The 24374-nt window shown below is 37.7% G+C and overlaps 2 protein-coding genes across 2 annotated transcripts in view; both read left to right on the forward strand.

Moving 5' to 3' along the window:
* The first annotated feature begins 6262 nt into the window (after positions 1–6262).
* LOC106065456 (uncharacterized) overlaps positions 6263–24374 on the forward strand; it is a 69736-nt gene continuing 51624 nt past the window's right edge. The window contains exons 1-2 of the mRNA XM_056025791.1: positions 6263–6413; positions 11746–12028. Coding sequence (XP_055881766.1) covers positions 11828–12028 — 201 coding nt within the window. The 5' untranslated portion in view covers positions 6263–6413; positions 11746–11827. The remainder of the gene's footprint in view (positions 6414–11745; positions 12029–24374) is intronic.
* On the forward strand, positions 7039–9530 carry LOC129925711 (uncharacterized). The gene is made up of 2 exons (XM_056025797.1): positions 7039–7343; positions 7384–9530. The coding sequence occupies exon 2, from the start codon at positions 8609–8611 to the stop codon at positions 9278–9280; it is 672 nt and encodes a 223-aa protein (XP_055881772.1). The 5' UTR covers positions 7039–7343; positions 7384–8608; the 3' UTR covers positions 9281–9530.

A 24374-nucleotide genomic window follows, 5' to 3' on the forward strand; every position in this document is an offset into this window, starting at 1 on the left:
TTTAAGCTCGAGGTCGGTTCGGTTCGATGAAGAGTATAATTCTGGTTCGGTCAGATCTAAAGTGTCAGAAAATTATGTCATATAAATGACTGGGCTAAACACACCATCCCATGATTCTGATGGGCAGGGGAAACACTCAAAATTGATGGTTTTGGAGGAAAAAAATCGATTTTTAGTTTTTACATGTTTCAAATATTTCAACATGTTTTGCACGTATTTTACTTAATGATAACATTGAAAAAAAAATTATTATGTAAAAAATGCATTTAATAATAGTCACCTTGTCATAATAAGAGCTGAAAATCAGCAAAATACCCATTATTTTTACTGAATTTCGTAAACAATAATTAAAGGGACCCCGCCATGTTTGGCCTCATTGGAAAGCTCGTTCTTTTTTTCTCTAAGGTCAGACTTTAAAAAAACATCCAATGAAAAATAATTATTTAATTTTGTACATTCTTTCCTCCTATATAAATGCGTTTCTTGACTATAAAAAGAACTGCTAAGACCTACATATCTTCTGTTTACAAACACGAATAAAAAGATTCAAAATGATCACATGATTTTTTTCTTCTTATACTATTGGTTGTCAATGGACGCTTTACCACAGCTGAAATGAACACATTATATTGTAATATATAAACTAAATAAGTGTAGGAAAAATCATTTGAATAGAGCAATAAATAAAAAAGTTTTTAGCAAAAATAGTATGAAAAAAAGCGATTTTGAGAAAACGTCAAAAAACTAAGAAAATTCAAAATATCTCAAAAACTATGACAATAAATTTAAAAAACTATAACTATTATTTTTAAGACATATTAGGGTTAGAAAATGTGAAAATTTCATTAATGTTCAATGAAAACTAAAAAAGTTAAGTAAAAAAGTTAAGTAAAAGCTTTGTTAATGAAGTACATAAAACTTACATTTTTTATGTAATTAATGGAATTACTTTTTTTCTTTTTCTTATAAAGGTATTATATAGGTATTGAAATGAAATTCAATATTATTGGATACTAAATAAAAAAGATTAATAAGGTATCTTATACAATAAAAAAAAATTGTAAGGCCTTATAGTAAAGTTAATAACAATGGACTATTATGTTTTTACTATTAGTGTCTTACATTGATGATCCATAAACACTAAACATAAACACTACTAAGAGCTTGAGAGCTTTATTTTATCTTCATTATTTACAAGCCTTACAAAGTATTGTTCTGATGTTTTCAAAGTTACCCAAAGTACTGCTAAATAACAAAGACCAAGAACTTATGTCGAAAGCTGAGCTTAGCTAAGCCGAAAGACAACCTTTTCGACACAATGAATTTGTACTTTGCTTCAATTATTGAAATTTTTATTTCATTTTATTTTGCAATCTTTCTTAAGGCTGCAAAGAAGGTTTGAATCTGTAATTCACGTATTGTTCAGTCAAATATGTTTGCCAAATCTGGTGTGGTTCAATAAACGACAAGTTGTCGTTGACGTGGCCATCTAGATATTTCTGCGAAACACCTCTCTTATAATTTCAATCCGAATCCTTATGTAAAATGCTGTACATTTATATCAGTAGGACAATAAATTAACAATTGACTGATGAAGTCAATAGAAATGTGAAGCTTTAAAAAAAAAAAGAACTGAATTCGGTTAGTTTTGTGCCTCAATCATTATTTACATCTACAGCCAATGTTGTTGTTTTTTTTAAATTTATGTCATTTATCTTTGTGTGCAGCAACTTAATAGATATCATTAGAGATTTATTCATTATAACTGGATTAGGTTCTCTAGATCTAGATTGACTAGACTCCAGAACTACAGTATATACTATAGATAATATAGTAGTAGGCCTATAACCGTATATACTATATACTTATATAGGTTGATTTTGATCTAAGTAAGATCTAAAGTTATTCAATCCTATTAGATCTATATCTACATTAGATCTAGAATAGTTATATTAACTTAATTAGAGTCTAGGATATATAAATCTCAACTGAAAACTAGATTTACATTAGTTCTAGACTAGATCTAGACATTCTAGAAGTAGAATGTCTAGAGTAAGAGTGAGTTAAAGAGTGAAAAAATAATTTAAAGCTACAAATAGGGTTATAGAGATCTGTCTAGTTTTTTTAATTACAAAATTCAAATTTAATCTAATTAAAATAACACTTTATATTTATTACTGGAATTACCAAACACATTGGAAATGTTTTTTTTTATCTTTTTTTTTTTCTTTTGCACATCTATTATCCGTTGCTACGGATATGTTTCATGTAGGAATTTGTTGTTCTATGAAGTAGTTCTCAAACATTAAATAGTAATCAATCAATTAATTAATTAGCCTTATGTATCATTGTATCAGTTTTCTCAAAGAGCAGTTTCTCTTGTATGTCTTTCATTAGCCTTGGCTTGCAGCCCACCTAGCAGAAGAAAAACTGAATTTAAACTGTGCTGCCTTGCAGCTATACCCGAACATGGGAAAGGTTTCGTGGGTCAACCCTGTTAAAAATAAGGAGCCGGCGACCTTTAGGCAGTTTGCAGCACACAGGGCTACACCCTGTCAGAGCCTGTTCGCCGCTGATCCTAAACTGTATATATGTCGTTTGGAAAGAATTACAAAAGAAACTTTTAATTTTATAACTCATGCCACAGATGTGACCTTGAACTGTATTGTTGCTTAAAGAAATTCGTTTAATAATATCAGATGTAGATTTGTGTAAAACAGTTACTTAAAACTACAATGGAGGGTAAAATCAATGTTGTACCTTTAGCATTTTTCTTTTTTTTTGCTATATGTAAAGAGATTTTGTAAGACGCTCACAAACTATTATCTTCTCTATATGGTGTCGAAGAGAGATTTTGTGGGTCTATTCTGATCTTTGAGTGTTTGAACGTTTTTCAAATCTTTATCTATTTTGTCAGGGTGCAGGCATTGTCTCAAATGATCCTCCAGGAATAAATACCAATTTAAATAATCAGCGCTGTACAGTCTACAATTTTTTTTAAACATTGGTTGCGTGTCGATAAAATGAAGCTAGTTAAATAAGTATTTAAATTAGATACAACAATATTTCGTTTGAAAAGCAGGATAATTATTTAAAAGATTAACTCGGGTACAAATCATATGTTAGTGTATGAAAGAATTACAATAATTTTGAAGTTAAAATTAAAGTCACGACCTGCTTAAATGAAATATACTATCGTAGACCCCCATGGACATCTAATAGACCCCCAATGTATGTTTTCTCTTTCGTAGACCCCTTGGAAGTCTTCGTAGACCCCTGGGGGTCTATATGGACCACTTTGGGAATCACTGCTCTAGACAGTAAATGTTAGTTACTTAGTGGTCTAGATTTTATACCCAGTATAGTATAATCCTCCATGATGTCTGAAATTTCTTTGGACAGGCATTTGCCAGTGGTGGTCCCATGAACGCGCCTCATAGCAACATTAACTTCTGTGATTTTAAAATTGCTTTACGTACCTCGAATAAGTAGCGAGAGTTGAGATATGCCGGCGGAAATTGAAAACATTTAGAACTCTGCCCATCTATCTTTAGTTTTAAATTGAGATTTTTTATAATTTTCATACGAAAAGGGTGACGGCTTCAAATGCAATCTTATTTTCATGACACATTTCTTCTATCACTGCAGCCCTTAGCGCCTCATTTTCTTCGTTTTCCTGACAGTTTTTACATTTTCAGAATCTAATTTTTTTTCTTCGAATCTCCCATATCATTAATTTACAAACATTTATTGGTACAATTCGCTTTGATACCAAAAGAGGATAACCCAAAATGATGCTTGAAAGATGCATAAACACGATGTCTAGGACACAGTCAAATTACAATAACAAAAGAATTGTCCAAGAGTTAAAACTAGCTGTCCAATGATCTCGTTGAAAACTAAGTTGTTTTTTCTTCAGAGAATATTGCACAATCATGATTCAGTTTGATTAAATAAAGGAAAGTTTATTCGGTTCGGTCGTAAATGAGGTTCGTGTTAAGTTCCTAAATTTCATATGTATTATCATACGAGTTCTAAAAGAAAAAGGTTCGACTGTGTTGTTCATGGGAGAGAACTGATAATCGTACAAGAAAATAGTCAATTCATCGATTATGGAACCTACCTAATTCAATACGTCCTAGGTCCTTCATCAGCAAGGCTGCCTGGTTGTGTGGTATGCGCTCTGGACTGACGTTCGGTGGTCACTAAGGTCCTGGGTTTGAACCTTGACCACTGTCATTCTCCGGCATCCTGCGGGTGGTTTGGGCTAGGAAGTAATTATCTTTAGAATCTGAAGGAACATCCGAAACATTTTACAAACAATCTCATTTTACAATATATATATATTTCTGCGGAAGAAAAAGGAATATATACAAAGTATAGATACATTTTTGTTTATATTTAAATCTCCTATCCTTTCGTGTGCCAATAAGTACGATAATAATTTAAGTACACAAAGTGTCACCAGACAGCTAGAGGGTTATCACACAGCTAGAAAATAAAAATAACAATTACAAAAACAAAATAACAACAAAGCCTTACAAAGGAAACAAAAGACAAAGTAAACTTTAAATTGAAAAGCTGGGAATTATCACATCTAACTTTAATGCCAGTGTAGCGGAGAACACGACGCCAAGAAGGAGAACATGTCCACATTTTGCCGGAAGTCTGGTAACCCTTAGTACACAGTCATGTAGGCAATTGTATTCGTCACACGACAATTTGGTGAGTTTCACTTTGGTGCGTGATTTTTTGGTATGCGTGTCGACGCCAAAGTTTTATTTGAGAAGCATCACTAGATCTTCTTTGCTGTATGTTTACAGGGAGCCATGTTTTGGACAGTGTGTTCCAAGCCTTGGTTTGTGTAGAGCTATTTAGAAGCTCGTGTTGTATGGTGAAGTGTGTTAGATGTACCCGTAACATGTAACTGACCGTATGTGTACGGGCCATATGGTCATACTTGATACTAAATATGTATGCTTCTTTTTGTGATCTTGTTACCTGTATCATTAAAACTTAGCCATTTATGCCATATCAGTCATTTGACGTTTGAAGTTGTTTATTCTGCGTTAAAGGTGTTTATTACTGTATTAGCCTGTTGGTGAGAAATATGGTTAATTAAAAACATTAAAGTCAATTCCCTAATTAAACCTGATGAGACCCTCCCTGATAGAGCAGAAATGCTTTTTATTACCTGATTCTATAAAAACACAAGTAAGACGAATTTCCTTATGGATAATATAGATCAGTATTATTATTAAGTATGCACTGAATATTTGTCCAAATCGTATCGCTATATATTAAGAAAGATCTCAAAGCAATCATTGCAGAGAGTTGCATTTCATTTCCCGACAATTTGTACATTGACATGTGCATCTCAAAAGTGGCAGGAACTTTGTTCGTCTTTAAACCAATGCCTTCTAAATAGATCAAGTAGTTCATTGAAATGACGAATACTTTGTGGTGGTGTTTTTGTCTCCTTTAAAAGTAAATATAGTAAAATATTTTTTTTCTTCTATACATGAACAGTCCCATTTTAAATAAACTATCAATCACCCCCACCTTCAGTGATCAACTCACCAGACTTTGTTCGGGACCAATAGATTAAAGAACAGGGCAATGATAAAACTCTGCTGCTGAATCACAGTAGAAGTGCTAAGGTTGTTTTTTATGCTCTGTCCAGCAACAACACGAGAAGAATCATCTCCAGAGGACGAGATCGTAGAAAGGTGAGGGAACCAAGAGCGGTGCTTTATTGTGTGTGCGAAGCAATGGGAGACATTCCTAGTGTTTTGGGATAGCAACGGTGACAGTAGAGATACCTGCGTGACAGAGGCGGCCCCTGTAGACTGCAGGTAAAGGGCCTAAGATCAAGACTACTGTCACCTTTGATGTTTGTTTGCGGTATTCTCATATCTTTCATATTCACTGTCAATAAAAATCATCATCTTTTCCAACTAGCTTTCTTGAGTTCCTCGACAAAGATTTACATATCTCTCTTTCTAGAGAGAGAGAGAGAGAGAGAAAGAGAGAGAGAGAGAGAGATCAAACTTATTGCTTGTACTAGAGTATAGTATAATGGCAAGCATGCAGGTATTTTGATTTCTCCCTTCCCTGCTAGTATTTCATATACATATCCTGTTGAAAAGTATGTCAGCAACACTTGACTTCACACCGACATATTTCCCCTCCCCCTCTCTCTGTTCCATGTCCTTGTTGTCAGGTGTAGAACAGGTAGCAATGGCCATTAAACACGTTGAAATAAATTCATTTCTTAGTATCTTAAACAGTACACACTTCCTTTTCACCACGCAGACACACAAACAGAGTTCGGGAATTCAGGCATATCCCTGGTCTAGAGGGGTAGAAAGCGGTCGGATATACGTACATTTATGATGCATTTAAAACATAAGGTATGTTTATAGATATGTGTGTGCTGTAGACTGTTCAATTTGTAGTTTTCATTTTTCTATAGCAATTATTAAAGGCTACTACTGTCTTGGTACAATCTATTTGGTGAATATGTGCTGACTAAATGGTTCTTAAAAAAAACAACAACAACAAATACACACCTAGCCCCATTAAGATTTAAAACCAGGCCGATATAATAGCCGAAGAAATTAGTCACTCAAACCCATGCCACATGTTAAAAAATAAAAAAAAACAGTACCAACTAATTTGTCCAAAGAATTAAGAAAGGAGCAAACAATACTCCACTATTTTCATGATATTTTGGATATTGGGCTCATCGGCACAATTGAGGCCATGTTGTGCCCCTAATCTCTCAAGAATTACATATCCTATCTATTGAATATAGGTCAAGGGCTAAAGAGTTACATTGGGTATCACTGAGCTATGAAAAATACAATTCAAGTAGTACAAACTTTTGTAAGCTAATACAAAAATGTTGGAAATAAATAAATATATATATATATATATATATATATATATATATATGTATATATATATATATATATATATATACATAGGCACGTTGTAACTCATCTCAGATACTAACTAATGTTAACTAATAGCTTGTGTGTTGTAACGATACAAAGCTGCGCATCCTAATAACCGAAATAGTAAATTTATTGCGATGTGACTGTGACCCTGTATAAAGAATTAGATATTTAATTAGAATCGGTCATATTGTGTCTAGGGTAGTGATGGGTAATTTTTTTTAGGAGCGGGCTAAAAACTTGAAAGGAACATTTTTGTTTTCAAAATACTTCATTTAAAAGGCCTATTAGATGTACTATCCAAATGCAGTCTATTTATACCAATTAAACGCGAGTGATTTGCTAATAGTTCGAAACTATTTGGTTCTGATTGGGACATAGATAGTGTTCATGAGTGAACTGAGGTGTTCATGAGTGAACTGAGGTGTTCATGAGTGAACTGAGGTGTTTCTCCATCATCTATTTCAAACAAAGATTTTGTTTAAAGTTCATTACAAATAAATGAAGATGCAAACATTGCATACATTCTCTTAACATAAGAATGTACATTAGGACAACTGGATTTAGACAAGCCCATTGTAGATCTCTAGTTTTGTGACGTTAAAAACTATTTGAGAAGATTACTAGATAGAAGTTAAATTAATTGAAGCTATAAGTACTTCCACTTCAGAAACGCATGCTGTAAATATTTCCATTGCTCCGAAGTCCCAGAATCTTTGTTTCTTTTCAAATTCGCATCTAGTTGCCTCAACTTCTTTTTAGTATTCTTAAGTTTGTCTTCACAGCATCCAGTGATCCCCTTGGATTGCGAGAGAGCAGATTAGCAGACAGAAAAAAATCCTGTTGTTTGAAACCTTTAAAATTACTCTCGATATGGTCAATAAATAGATTGTTGAATATTTATCTTGCCATTGCTCCTATGACACAGAGGTAACTCAAACTTCTCTACGGGAGAATTGGCTTATCCACAGTCGTAACTTTGCTTGCTAAATCGACCACCGACAGACAATTATTATGCCTGCTTTGATTGTGGCAAAATATGTAGGTCACAGCTGGGCTGCGTAATCAAGGAAGATACTGCATTCCTCATTAATCTTCGGTCTTGAAGACGAGACTTCAATCTATCTATCTATTTATATATATATATACACAGTGTTGTTGTTGTTGTTTTTTGTGACGGTACGCACCCTTACGGCGTAACGGCACCATTTCTAGTGTGGAGATTTAATTATTACTTTTCTTGTATTTAACGTTTATTATTAATTTATAAGTAGTTAAAAGTTAGAAGTTAGGCAATCCGTCACTAAGTACCAGAATAAATTTCTTTACAAAAAAACACTGTATATATATATATATATAATGTTGTAACTCCGCTCCCGTGCCACACTGATGGTGCGCATCAGAGCGCCATTCAACACAAGGAGTAGAAGACATGTTTAGACAGAAAGAAGGACTGTTGTGGATCCGGCTAAAGTGATGGAAGTCTAAGCTGTCTTGACTCGAGAGAACATCCTTTGTGCTATCTATGAACTGTGTTGAGGACCTGGGGCGGCACTGAGAAGTGTGTCAGTGGTCTGTATTGATACTTAGGTAGCAAAGAACTGGTGTCACTTGAGATAGGAGATTCTGGGACTTAATGGCCGAAGTCCATGCCTGTTGGTACTGTAAATAAATACCTTCTTTATTTTTACCTACAATTGGTGTCAGAAGTGCTGAGGATCTTCTGTGCCAAAGAAAAGATGAGAGCTAGTCTTCGACAGAACCTGGTTGATGAAGGGGAGGATCCCGAGACATGCCTGTTTGACGTCGAACCAGATATGGAAGATATGCAACAACAGATGGCAGCTGTACTTGAAAAGATGGGTTTTCAGCAAGAACAGATGGGAGCTGTGCTCGAAAATATTGAGTTTATGCGAGAACAGTTGAACTCAGGGCTAGGAAACGCCAATGACAAGACAGATGACATAAAATCGGTAATCAAAACCGAGTTATTAGCTATTAGCCAACGCATACATGCTGTGGAGGAGAGAATCACCAACATTGACAAACAGATGAATCAGAGGGTCGACGCAGTGGAAGAAAGAGAAGAAGTCTGCTTTGTGGCTGAAGCTATTGCTGTACCTGTTATGAATACCACTACGAGCAAGACATGTGAATCGATGTGTACCATGCTCGGCAAGACTGATGAACCGATATATGATCTGCTAAACAAGACAGACGAACAGATGGCTACTATGTCGAGCTGGGAAGGGGACAATGTTGTAACTCCGCTCCCGAGCCACACTGATGGTGTGCATCAGAGCGTTATTCAACACAAGTAGGAGAAGACATGTTTAGACAGAAAGAAGGACTGATGTGGATCCGGCTAAAGTTATGGAAGTCTAAGCTGTCTTGACTCGAGAGAACGTCCTTTGTGCTATCTATGAACTGTGTTGAGGACCTGGGGCAGCACTGGGAAGTATGTCAGTGTTCTGTATTGATACTTAGGTAGCAAAGAACTGGTGTCACTTGAGATAGGACATTCTGGGACTTAATAGCTGAAGTCCATGCCTGTTTGTACTGTAAATAAATACCTTGTTTATTGTTACCTCCTGCCTTTCGTTAGGTGCCTACCTTAGAGTTACAACAATATACATATATATTATGGATATATGTAAATTATGCTGCGAAATTCCCTTTAATATCTGAAAAACATCCTCACTTGTTGTGGTGTAATGCATAGAAAAGAGCTCAAGTAGTCCCTCGTACATCTCTAAATTCCTATCACAGGCCCTTATGAGTATAACCAACTGTGCTAGGTCCGTTACATCAGCTGACTTAATGAATTATTGACTTATTTAGTTCTTTAATTGTTCACGTAAGCTGACTGAATCTGTCACTTAGTTCATAATTAACGTTATTTTTTTAATGCTTTCCCCTTTTCTGGACAAATTACTTCGGCAGGTTTAACGACATACTTCTTAATGAAATCACCTTCACTAAATGATTTGGTATGGCTTGCAATTAAATGTGATAAAATGTAGCTGGCTTTCGCTGCACACCCACTCTCGTTGTTCAGTTTAACCAATACTGTATGTTGCCTTTTTAAACTAGTTTTCAATTCAAATAGCTTGTCATCCCTCATTTTCCAGGTGTAAGCATTATATGCTTTTGTGATTAGCGATTAGGAATCGCATATTAAGCAGTGAATCTTATTTGATACTGACGTGCAGAAATTATTTAACTCCCATCTTTCTTGAAACGATCTATTTTCGTCCTTAATTGTTCTTTCAGTAGCAGTTGTTGGCTGCTGCGGTTACTGATTCTTCATCATTCTGGGAAATTAAATTGTCAGTAAACTAGTGTAAATTGTCTTGTACAGACAGTACTGAATAAACTAGATATACAGGGGGCCTAGTAGTCATTAAAATAAAATAAAATTACAATATTAATCACTGATAATCACTAATAATCCTGAGGGAGGTTTGGGGTAGGCTGTAATTATCTAAAGAATCTGAAGGAACATCCGAAACATTTTACAAACAATCTCTAACATATTGGCTTATTTATGATGTGATTAAAATAAATTTTCAAACATTTGTTTCCAAAAATCTGATCATAAAACAATACTTAATAAGTTCAACGAAGTTGATTATTATGTTTTATTTATTTATTTATTGCAGTACATATTTTACCTGAATAGTAGTGGTGACTGTTAAACGCTTCATAACTTAACATTATTTTTGATAATTATGGAGGTGGCAAAGTGGGCCACTACCAAAGTGGCGGCAAGCCGCATGCGGCCCGCGAGAGCAGTGCTGGACATTCCGTGTTAGAGGAACTAAAGGGATTCAAAGTCAAGGACAAAAGCGAAATACAAATGTGAATAACAATTGGTTAAAGCACTGCAATGACTTTCATTCTTCGAACCGATAGAACAAGACGTTTTTGTGTTGCATACTTTATACGCAACTTCTAGACTAGAATATGACTAGAAACAACTGATAGAATTACATTGAAAGATAGGCTTTTAAAAGGAAGATCTTTCATATTATGATTAGACAGGAAAACCTTAACTTTACTATTATAATTAAATAAAGAAATTATTATATTATTTAATTATGATTAATAAAACGGTAATAAAACCTTAACCAATGGGACAAGAGATAACATACCAAAGTTTAAGGATGAAAACCAGAAAACAAATTCCCTCAAGGAAAAAAAAAACCCTACTAATGTGAATCCGAGATATAGATCTATTTATAGAGTTTAGTCTCCGGTTCTCACAAAAAACCATTGGCCTAAGAGTGACATACCATATTATCTTTTTGAAAGCAGAGCCATCAAGCTGAAGCCATATTTCAAACAGGACACTAATTAAGTAAATGTAAAAAAAAAAGCAAATCGAATTAGCGCTATACGTTCTTGTTATTGTACAGATCTAACTGTTTCAGTTACAAGTAGTTGTACACAGACACAGAAAGGTTCAGCGTTTATCAGGGGAGTTCTGAAAATCTAAAGTAAAAAAGTGACTTCATCTTTTTGCTAGTTAAAAGAAACACTAGTCGACCAATGGCCAATGAAAATGTTACTTAATAAATAGATCCACCAGGAACGAGATCCTTAAAATAACATATAAGTATATATATATATATATATATATATATATATATATATATATTATATATATATACAGAGAGAGAGAGAGAAAGAGAGAGAGAGAAAGAGAGAGAGAGAGATTGATTGATTGATAATATTGCTCGGCGAGAAATTAAATAAATACATTTAGCGTTTGTTTATATTACAGAATGAAGACTTGATTATATCAAGAATGATTTGAATACCCCAGTAAAAGCAACCCAGTGGTGGCCAATCTTTGCTGCGTTGAAATGGGATTCGTCTTTAATGGAGTATTATTATTTGTATACTTGTCCTTTCGAGTTGTTGTCAATGGGTTGGACTCCAGTTCCTGCAATGCCAATGTTTACGCTGGAAACAGTAGTGTGGCTATTAAGCTGGCAGCTATTTTATGTTTTCAATCTCCTAAAGACGGAAAATGCAGCGGAAACTTTTCGGAAGTTACTGTGAAGGTAAGAATATTGGAATAGTATAATACATGTAATTTTTATGTAATAATCCTTTCTTGGTTTAAAATATTATGTTAGTCAAATTTTTACCCCTGTGATGCGCACAGACATCTCGTTCTGAGAAAGGTGCACTGCTAAGAACTAGACTAGAACGGGATGTTGACATCAAAGAAGATAACGGAGCTGATAAAGAGGCTGTGCTCAAAACACATTGTTCTGTGTGCTTGTGATGCCCTCCTGAGATAAAACATCTGTATATCGTTGAGTTGCCTCCCTTAAGTTGTTACACTATGTACAGAGAAATCATTCCAGCAATGTAGTTTGCCTTTTATGAACACGTATTTAGAAAAAGAATAGCAAACAAGAGAGAGTAGTTCAAATTTACCGGAGGTCGTTTGAATGTGCTGAGTTGGTTCATGTGCATGGCTAATAATAGGTGGTTCAATTTTTTTTTAAAATCCATTTGAAGTAGTAAAATTAGCGATGAGTGAATCAATCATTAAGTCAGTGTTACAGATATGGCAAAAACAAATTGGATAAATCTCTAGAAATTTTGGACATGGAAAAAATGAAAAACAAAAAGTACTTATTAACAAGGTTACAAAGACAGTTTGTGTGGAAACACAAACTCCAAATCGGCCCTGAAGTGGTCTGTTGATGGAGGTAAAAAGGCAGGTTTCAATATTTTCAGAAATAATATCAGAAACTATGAACAACAAACTATCAACAACTACAACCCAATCTCCGTCGATACAAAAAGAAGAGACGTGCTTGTGTCGAAAGTGTTGCCGATAAAGTTGAATTCTTAGTTCGACTAACGATTGATACCACAGAATACGGAGATTTATTAATGTTATTATTATTACATTGTTAATATTTATATGTGCTCAAGAACATATCGGTATGGCTCCTTTTTGTCTCGGAAGGCAATGGATGCGCCCAGATGAGTCACTGGTTTTGGTTTCGTCTTGAGACGGGGCAGAATCTGGTGTGACTAATCAGGCCAATTCTAGAGCGGCAAACTTTGCCACAATTCGTGCATGTGTATGCATCTGATTCAGGACTAGCTGATAAGGCAGCTTTCTTTTTTTTTCCTCTTGATTAAGGCCGCTTTGTTTTGTTTTTTTTTGCTCTTAGCGCGGATCGTCCCAGCACGCACAGTCTGTCTCCATGCACTCCGGTATTTGGCTATTTCTTCCCACATACTATCGTTGATGTCTTTGGCTCTTAGGTTAGTCTTGGGCGGCCCTTGGGTCTGCCTCCCTCCACAAGCTCAGCATATAAGACATCTTTCGGGATTCTACCATCTGGCACGAGGGTGACATGCCAAGCTATCGTAATCTTCTTTGTGTCAGGAGAGCATACATGCTGTTCATCATATTGGCCAATCTCAAACCTTCTTGATTGGAGATATGGTCCCTCCAAGAGATTCGAATTATGTGTCTCAGGCAGCGCAAATGGAAACTATTCAATCTGTGCTCTTGATACATGTATGTTGACCAGCTTTCACTGCCATAAAGAAGAATGCACACAACACTGGCATTTTAGACTTAAGAATTTGGTTGTTGTGGTCAATTTAGCATTTTCCCAGACGCGCTTGGAGAGTTTTGCTAATGCTGTAGTAGTTTTTCCTATTCCTTTTGTCAGCACGATGTCTAAATCTAGGTGTCACAGATTACATTATAGAATTGTTTGTACATTTCACTTTTGAAAGTAATATAAGCCCTCGACATGAGTCTCGGGATTTAATCCTCAAATTTAGACACTTGACATCCAAGTCAGGATTTACCCAAGGGACGTAATTAGTATGTTTGAAATCTATTGGTTGATTTGAATTTAAACAAAGACATTTTTGAAAAGAGTTAGCGCCAGAGAATTGGCGGTAGTAAGAAAGTAAAAGTCAGTCGATAAAATAATGCCTTTGTAGTCAGTCACGTTTCTAGGAGCTCTGTTTGAAAAGCCTTTGTAATATGTTTCATGCTCATTGATTTGTAATTTGTACATAAACTGTACTTACGTTGTATTCAAATAAAGTTCCAGTGTTTTGTTTTATCAAAGAATCGTTAATTTGTGAATCTAGATCGTCAATTTTGTTAACTATTGAATTCAAGTAAAATCCCCGGCATGACAACACATCGTACCATCTAAATGTTGTTACACTAGGTTACTGGCAATTGTTGACCCTATATAGGTGGTTCCCAATATGTATCACAGGTATTTCTGCGACGTCTTGTGCCAGGATTTCGGTCTTGGAGAGACTTATTGTAAGGCTAAACTCTTGACAAGCAGCTGCCAAGGCATTCACTAGCTTTTGTAGACCTCCTTGTGAATGAGATACGAGTGCCGCGTCATCGGCGAACAGCAGCTCTCTAATCAAGATACGTCGTCTTTTCGTTTTGGCTTTAAGACATGCCAGGTTAAAAAGACTTCCATCGGATCTACTGTGGATATATATTTCCATCTTCTATGAATTTAAAAGCGCTGGTTAGTACGACTGAGAAGAAGATGCCAAATAGTGTTGGAGCCAGAACACATTCTTGTTTTACACCGCTCTTGATGGAGAATGACCTGGAGGAGGAACTTTCAAACTGTACAGTGCCCTGCATGTTTTCGTGAAAAGCTGACACTAGTTTCCTTAACTTATTTGGACAGCCAATTCTCTGTAGTACTGCAAACAGGCCGCTTCTGCTAACAAGGTCAAAAGTCTTGGTCTAATTAATAAATGCTATGAAGAGGGGCTGCTTTTGTTCACTGCTCTTCTCCTGTAGCTGCCACAAAGAGAAAATCATATCTGTTGTAGATGTACCTGCCCTAAAGCCACACTGCGACTCTGGATAAACACGTTCTGCCAAGATCTGTAATCGCTTCAGTAATACTTTAGCAAAAGCCTTTCCAACTATGCTAAGCAGTGAGATGCCTCTATAATTGTTATAATCTCTTATTCAAAGCCTCAACAAAATAAAACTTTTCTTTAAAAAAAACACTTTTCCCTTTGGTTTGAGAATGCTGCAGTTCAGTTCACGTGTATAATACGAAACACTACTTATTTATTGATGTTTTAAATTATATTCTACTTATATGCATAGAGTTTTTCTCTTTCTTTTAAAAAGTAAAATTTTATTTTAAATGTAGGTATTTAGTATGACAGATATTACTTAATTTAGTAATACAATAAAAAAACGTTTTGACAAAAAAACTAAAGCCGTTTTCTTATGCTTATGTGTTAAGAATATGGTCGGACAGACAGACCTTTAAATCTAGACTTAGAAGAAGATGCGCACAATTTTCCATAACATTAATTTATTAAACTCTTGAATGAATGCATGTCACGGGTGAATTTGTGTATGTATGTATAATCTATTTTTACAAATGAGCGAATCACCGGAAGTGTGTTTGTTGTCAAAAGTAGAGAGTGCATTGTGTGATATGTGCCGAAAAGTTCATTAAAGTTTCTGTGTATTGATCAAGTTGTTTAATTGTTTTATTCGATAATTACAGCGGAACCTCGGGACACCTAGACGAATCAAGAAGGTAGTTATCAGAGAGTTATAAGTAGATATATAATAGGAAAGTTGTAACAATGCACGTACACCCTAAAACATATGGTTCATTCAAGAATTAATATAAATATTTTCTAGTTCTCTGGCCAAATTTAAATGTTTTTTTTCTTTGAAAAATTAGAACGGTCAACTCTTTTCCCAACAAGATACAGCAAGTGTCAAAGTTCTAGGACAATTGTTAGATCCGTTTTCGAAAACCGTGTCCAGATTCCACCCAGAACCTTTTAGTACTAAAATCCAATATCACTTCTAAAATCCAATATCACTTATTCATGCTGACTCTGCAATATATTGTGAATGCGCCATTGTACGAATGTGGTTCTGTAGTAAAAAAAAAAAAACTACTTATGAAAGTGGACGATAGATACTTTTTTAAAGAGGTCCTAATTAAGGACAGCTTAAACCACCTATGGGTCAAAATTTTAGATTTTTTTTTATAACTGAATATTATACAGTATTCATTTCTGAACAATTTGGAGTATAAAGCATGTCAAAATTCAAAGTGGAAGTATTTTAAATATTTTTTTTAATATTTTGTATACTAGACATTTATATGTCACCTAATTAGTATGCTAATTTAAAAATTTTTATAACTTTTTTATTTTTGGTCCGTTTTCAATATTTTTTTTAACCCCAATACATGAGGAAAAAAAATCTATGTTCCATGAAAAAAAGCTGAAAACAAATAAAACAAATGTTTTCATTGGTTTAAAGATACGTCTTCATGTGGTTTAAACTAATCAGAAAACACTTTACAAATATTGACCTGGAGACCACATGTAAACAACTGCGCGGGTATTTTTAGACTTCCAACCCTTTGCTGAGAAGCTACGTGCCTTTATAAAGCTTTGGTACTTTTTTTTTTTGTTATTTGCTATCAGTTCTCAAACTCAATATGGATAAGATTACAATTAAATTTTGAAAGGTTTACCTAATATAAGTAGATCTAAGTAAGCTTTGCTGAAATTAGGTCATTCAGCCCCCATAGTCCATAAAAAAAGGCATGCGCCATGATTGCTACTAAAACTAGTCCTAGATCTAGTAGAGTATACTACTAGAATGACTAGGTCTAGATCTAACTAGTTACTAGACCTAATCTAGATCTAGTTAGAGAAGTTTCTAAAACTTTTTTGTCTGCCGGCACAGTAAACAAACTACAAAAATTTCGCGGCACACCACGAAGAGCAACAGTTGTTTTATAATAAAAAAGAAAAACAGATTTTACCTGTTTTTAAGTATTACATTTAATGTGAAGGGTGTGCCTGTTTTTGAGAGCAAATGCGATGTAATCGAGGCTCCAAAGTCGACAAACAAACTCGCATTTCATCGTCTATTGTAAGAAGTCTCTCTCTTTTCTTAGATTTGATTTCAGTCAGTGCTGAAAATCCAAACTCACAAAATCATAAAGATGCAAGTGGAAGAATTATTTTGATTGCTTTTAAACTGATTGCAGGATATAACTTGTTGATTGAAATCCAAAACTTATCCAGGCTTTTCACGGCAAAACTTGACTTAAGAACTGCATCGTTTTTTAAATCAATGAGCTGCTCTTCTTCTTCAGTTATAAGATTTGTAGCTGACCCATCCATACTCATTACTTCCAACTGTTGGAAAGTAATGCTGCAATGTTGACTGCAGGTGTTTCAAAGTGTCCAGAATTTCGGGGGTGATTTCTTTATTTGAAGCACATTCCTTGTAAGTAGGAAAGCAGTCCTTTCGGGATCTTACTTTGCCATAAAAACTAACAATTTTTCACCAAATGACTTCAGTTTTGAGGATGCAATGATGATGGTTTCCGATGGTCCTTGAAGACTTAAATTCAATGAATTTAATTTGTCAACTAAATCAGTGAGAAATGTCACCTTAACCCACCAGATCTCGTCATGAATAGAAAATCCAAAGTCTTTTTTTTCAGCATCCAAGAATGAAATCAGCTCAGCCTTGATTTGGATGACACGCTTTCACACTTTCCCCTGGAGAGCCAACGAATGTTGGTCTAATACAGGAGACATTTGTAGACTGTATCCATTGCTTCACAAAGTTCTGAGAAAAGTCGGGATGCAAGCGGTCGAGATTTGAGGAAGTTTACAACTTCAATCTCTTGATCCAGAACAGATGAAGCAGAAGTTTTATTGAACCAGCTTTAGTAGTTTTCAAGAAATCTTGACATGAAAAATAGCTATTTTTTCATCATTTTAGCTAAAAAATTTTCTCAAAAAGTTGATAAGTGTGACGAACCGTTTTAGCTCACTCAAGATATCACTCAGGTCTAAGCATTTAATTAATTTATTTACTCGCTATTAATCATCAATTTTATTAATTTAGCCAATCAAGCGCTAAAAGCACAGCCACCACCCCTCCAATCCAACCCCACCCCTTTGGCATCGATGTCACATTTTACTATCCCCACTTTGACACGTGTCACACTAGACTCTTGACAAGATTACACTCCCTCCATCTATCGTGGCAAACATCCGTTGACCCCCCCCCCCTTTCCGGGAGCGGCTGGTCACTTCAAAGTGCCCATTCAACTCAACGCCTCGGGCAACGCTGTTCGTCTGGCCCTAGCCTTTATCAAGGTATAATCTCCCTTGATGTGCCGAGCTCTGATAATCTCCCCTTCATAATCCACCTGACCACCTGGGCTGATTTCCTGGACTTTCAACTCGCGCCTTCGCGCAATGTCTATCTCCCGGAAACGCCGACACGGTCAAGCGAGGATCTCTTTGTCAAAGACGCCAGATAGTCTAGACCACCTTTGCACTTATCTCCCGCCACTCACCCCCCCCTTTTTTCTATCCACGTGTATATGGACAAACTTCATCGTCCGATCTCATTCACGCTGGAGAGCCCACAGGGAGCACATCTATCTCTTGCTTGAGCTCTAGACTATTTTCATTCCCTTATTTCACTTTGGATTGGTGGTATGTAACTTTGTAAAGTGCTTGAGAACCATCTTACTTAGTAATGTATATATATATTTGTGCATTTATTACTACATTATTTGTGTACCTATTTGTGCATTCTTATCATGGATAATGTAAGTAGATTACTGTATACTTATATTTTATATCATGACTTTGTGGCTAAATGTTCAAGCCATCTGGACTAGATTCTATTAACAATTCTTACCAGATGTATTTAGCTCTTTAACTATTATTAATATAACTCTGATATATTAGCGCTCAGCACGAGCTTTCAATATATTATCATAGATTAATTCCTTGGCAGGGAATTATCATAACATTTCTGTAAACATGTCTTATTACTGAGTATGTATTTACTTATGCTCTATGTTTACTTATGTGAGAGCATGGGCGAGTATCAGACGTTGATCTCCCCTTCCCCTTTCATCTCATTTATCTAAGCGATATAGGTACTTGCTACTCACCGTGATTGGTGAACGACACTTGTATTACTTATCATATATCACTTATTACTGTTTGTTATTTCCCTTAATGGGAGTCCCCATTATTATTGTTATCTCCCTTGATGGGACACTATTCATTTGTTAGGTCCCTTTGATAAATATGAAACTAGCTTATGGTTTCTATACATCAGTCTGAAGATGTCCTTCACGGAAAGGCATCTACCTCCCAGTGTTATCATTATGGCTAAACCGACGCATACATCATATCGTTGCAGCTTTTGTCTATAGGCTACATCCGCCTGAAATCTTAGCAACCTAACGCTGATAGCAGATTTGCTGGCACCAGATCTGTAGACATCAGACCTACTCATCCTTCAAGAGTCCAAGTAACAACGCTAGCCACAGACTCGTCACTGGCCTGACTGATTGGTAGACGCAGCTTAGCTCTGCAACCATACAAGTTGGACTGCACACGGAGCCTGGATCTACTACGCCAGCCCACTAGCAGACAGCATCAGTACTAGCCACACCCGTCTCACCAGTGCAGCACCGGACCAAAAGCTAAGCAACCAGCCTAATGACACTCAGACCACTTTGGTTCTAATATCTGATGATGATAGTCCTATATATGTAAATACGCTAGATTCCATACTAGCAACTGTACAGCATTTCACCTTTCATTACCTTATGTTGTATAATAAACTGTACATAAGTTTACATCTAAATATAGTATTTGTTGCCTGCATTATAACGCTGTGCTTGTAGTTTATATGTGCAAGTAAGGATTCTCAAACTATAAAATCCCCTAGACACCCAAAACGGCCAATATCTTAATCCGACTTGTCACAATGGCGAGCCTCGTCCGGGATTTACCCATCTAATACTGCAAGCACAGCAGGCAACTCCCCAGTATTTTAACTATCATCATTGTTAGAGCACAAGACTAAAGAGTGTCATTCAGAGCTATTTTAATTTTCTAATTTTGTATTGCTGTAATTGTACTTCTTTTACAGGTTCTTAAGCACCAAACAAAGGCTGATACCACCTTTCCTATAACTCTTAAGTAATTGCTTTCAGCATCTCCATCATCGTCTCCACCTCTTACTCTACCTTCCGCTTTTCCCCTTCATTACCCACCCCTCACCATCCTAGCACCCCTCACCACCATGGCAAGTGGCACACGCTCTAAAGCGGACTCTGACATGAAACAAAAAATAGCTGAACTCAGAGAACTCGCGGCCGTCATATATGACGATGAGGCAAAGCAGAAAGAATATGTGAGGGCAGAATTGGAGAAGGAGAAGAAAAGGGAACATGAAATAGCTATGGAAAGAGAGAAAAGGGAAGCTGAAGTAGCTATAGCTATAGCTATAGCTAAAGAAAAGGAAATCACGGAGCGAGAAAGGGAAAAACAAATAACTGAGAGAGAAAGGATAACCGCGGAGAAAGAGAACGGAACCGCCAGTCAAGCTTCCTCCGGATCTCGCCCGGCTTGCCCTGCCTCCCAGCAAAGTTCCTCAAACGGCCTACCCCACATGCCAATGGAGCACTTCGACGACAAGACAGAAAACATCGAAGTTTATCTTGTCCGTTTCGAAGAAGTTGCGAGCTACTACGGTCTGCCAGAGGAGAAATGGTGCTTCCGGCTATCCCAATGCCTCCGAGGCAAAGCCTACGAAGTTTACTCTAAACTTCCCTCCGGCCAGCGAGAAGACTACGCAGCCCTCAAACAGGCGCTACTCGTCCAATTCGAGCTGACTGCCGAGGCTTACCAAAAGAAATTCAGGACATCCCGCCTAGAGCGCCGAGAGACCTACGGTAATCTCTGCGACAGGTTGGACAAATACCTGAAGAGGTGGCACACTCTTAGCGAACTGCCAGAGACATTGGACGGCCTAGTGAGCCTCATACTCGCAGAGCAGTTGCTAGAGTGCATGCCTAACGATGTCAAAATCTTTGTTAGGGAGCAGCAAGCCGCTACACCAGCCGACATAGCTTCAGCTGCAGACCGGTACGCGACTGCCCGCAAAGACGTTAAGGACATCAAAAGCAAGACCTCAGCCTCGGACAAACCAGAGGACCAGCCCACTTCTTCTAACAAACACGCTCCTTCTAGCCAACCCTCTCCTTTTACTAAACCTCATCACCAAAAAGCACCAATCCAACGACCAGCCACGCCTACTAGCTACGACAGACGAAGCCACCCGCCTCGACATGGCCAGACCAATAACCATCACCGTGACCGGAACAGCACGAGTGATCACAGGCCCAATCGACAGCAGCAGGCTCCACGTACTGTGTCAGCCATGACTGAGCTCCCTGAACCCTCTTTGCATAATCAGCCATCGCCTCTTGATGAGGAAGAGGACTATTACGTCATATCAGCGCTGACCGTGGCCCCTGAACCCACTGCTTGTGGCCTTACCCAACCGATACCGCCTCACCCCATCGTATCACCCCCTGGGGTAGAGATTATTCTGATTAACGGATCTCCTGTCCAGGCACTATTCGATTCCGGATGTGAGGTGAGCTCTGTCATCAGCAAAGCACTGGTCGACCCATCGGATCTCACTGGTGGATCAGTGACGGTTCAATCTCTAGACCGTGGCATTCCTCCGAAGGTGTATCCTATCGCTCGGGTCCACGTAGAATGCAAGTATGTACATGGCACCATTGATGCAGTAGTCATGGACTCGCCAGTATACGACTTTGTTCTAGGCTCCAGGTACATACCTCTAGGAGTTGTCGATAAACCATACTTCTCTCTGCCCGTTGGTAGAACGACAAAGCAGAAAGGTGGCAGCAACTAGCCGGTTGGAAGCCCTGGTCGCCACTCTAACAAATCCTTTACTGGCTCCTCAGCCAAGCTCAAGCCGCGCCACCCTGGCACTGACACTGCCGGGAAATCACGAGGTAAGCGTAATAACTACACTCGTGAAGGTCCGTTTAACTCCTGCTCCTCAGCAATCAAACCGCTCATCCCTGGCACTGGCACTGCTAGGAAGTCACGAGGTAAGCGAAATACCTACACTCGTGAGAGTCCTTGTAACTCCCGCTCTTCAGCTATCAAACCACTCATCCCTGGCACTGATCCTGCCAGGAAGTCACAGAGGAAAGTAAACTTTCACTCTCGTGAAAGTGGACCTCATCACGGCTCCACCCACAGTATAAGGCCACTCTTCCCTGACATTGACCGTGTCTGGAAAATTAGAGGTAAGCCGATCAATCGCACTCACGAAGAAACGCCTCACTATGGCTTTAGAGATAAGCCCCGTCCAACGTACGCGCATTGGGCACTCCGCCATAACACTTATCCCACTTACTGGTCTGCCCCAAGAAGGAGATGTACCCAATCCTATCAACCCGGCCTATTTCCCCAGGTTTCCAGAATTGCCCCTTCCACGTGGCAATCCGCCTGCGGACGGAACATAGGCGACAGCGGACCCTTAGGACGGACACCCCTCTGGACCTTGGCAACCTCTTAACTCTGGGAAAAATTTTCTTAAATGCTACGACCGACAGTAGACGAAACTTGAGTGATATCAACGTTAGCACTTTATAGATCTTTTAACAAAGACCTATCTTACGCAGGGAGGGTTGTGACGAACCGTTTTAGCTCACTCAAGATATCACTCAGGTCTAAGCATTTAATTAATTTATTTACTCGCTATTAATCATCAATTTTATTAATTTAGCCAATCAAGCGCTAAAAGCACAGCCACCACCCCTCCAATCCAACCCCACCCCTTTGGCATCGATGTCACATTTTACTATCCCCACTTTGACACGTGTCACACTAGACTCTTGACAAGATTACACTCCCTCCATCTATCGTGGCAAACATCCGTTGACCCCCCCCCCCTTTCCGGGAGCGGCTGGTCACTTCAAAGTGCCCATTCAACTCAACGCCTCGGGCAACGCTGTTCGTCTGGCCCTAGCCTTTATCAAGGTATAATCTCCCTTGATGTGCCGAGCTCTGATAATCTCCCCTTCATAATCCACCTGACCACCTGGGCTGATTTCCTGGACTTTCAACTCGCGCCTTCGCGCAATGTCTATCTCCCGGAAACGCCGACACGGTCAAGCGAGGATCTCTTTGTCAAAGACGCCAGATAGTCTAGACCACCTTTGCACTTATCTCCCGCCACTCACCCCCCCCCCTTTTTTCTATCCACGTGTATATGGACAAACTTCATCGTCCGATCTCATTCACGCTGGAGAGCCCACAGGGAGCACATCTATCTCTTGCTTGAGCTCTAGACTATTTTCATTCCCTTATTTCACTTTGGATTGGTGGTATGTAACTTTGTAAAGTGCTTGAGAACCATCTTACTTAGTAATGTATATATATATTTGTGCATTTATTACTACATTATTTGTGTACCTATTTGTGCATTCTTATCATGGATAATGTAAGTAGATTACTGTATACTTATATTTTATATCATGACTTTGTGGCTAAATGTTCAAGCCATCTGGACTAGATTCTATTAACAATTCTTACCAGATGTATTTAGCTCTTTAACTATTATTAATTTAACTCTGATATATTAGCGCTCAGCACGAGCTTTCAATATATTATCATAGATTAATTCCTTGGCAGGGAATTATCATAACATTTCTGTAAACATGTCTTATTACTGAGTATGTATTTACTTATGCTCTATGTTTACTTATGTGAGAGCATGGGCGAGTATCAGACGTTGATCTCCCCTTCCCCTTTCATCTCATTTATCTAAGCGATATAGGTACTTGCTACTCACCGTGATTGGTGAACGACACTTGTATTACTTATCATATATCACTTATTACTGTTTGTTATTTCCCTTAATGGGAGTCCCCATTATTATTGTTATCTCCCTTGATGGGACACTATTCATTTGTTAGGTCCCTTTGATAAATATGAAACTAGCTTATGGTTTCTATACATCAGTCTGAAGATGTCCTTCACGGAAAGGCATCTACCTCCCAGTGTTATCATTATGGCTAAACCGACGCATACATCATATCGTTGCAGCTTTTGTCTATAGGCTACATCCGCCTGAAATCTTAGCAACCTAACGCTGATAGCAGATTTGCTGGCACCAGATCTGTAGACATCAGACCTACTCATCCTTCAAGAGTCCAAGTAACAACGCTAGCCACAGACTCGTCACTGGCCTGACTGATTGGTAGACGCAGCTTAGCTCTGCAACCATACAAGTTGGACTGCACACGGAGCCTGGATCTACTACGCCAGCCCACTAGCAGACAGCATCAGTACTAGCCACACCCGTCTCACCAGTGCAGCACCGGACCAAAAGCTAAGCAACCAGCCTAATGACACTCAGACCACTTGGTTCTAATATCTGATGATGATAGTCCTATATATGTAAATACGCTAGATTCCATACTAGCAACTGTACAGCATTTCACCTTT

This window comes from Biomphalaria glabrata, chromosome 4, assembly GCF_947242115.1.
Source record: "Biomphalaria glabrata chromosome 4, xgBioGlab47.1, whole genome shotgun sequence".
In the NCBI taxonomy this organism is placed as follows: domain Eukaryota; kingdom Metazoa; phylum Mollusca; class Gastropoda; family Planorbidae; genus Biomphalaria; species Biomphalaria glabrata.

Excerpts from the sequence above, each read along its gene's own strand:
- LOC129925711 (XM_056025797.1), top strand. The coding sequence starts at position 8,609 with ATGCCTGTTGGTACTGTAAATAAATACCTTCTTTATTTTTACCTACAA.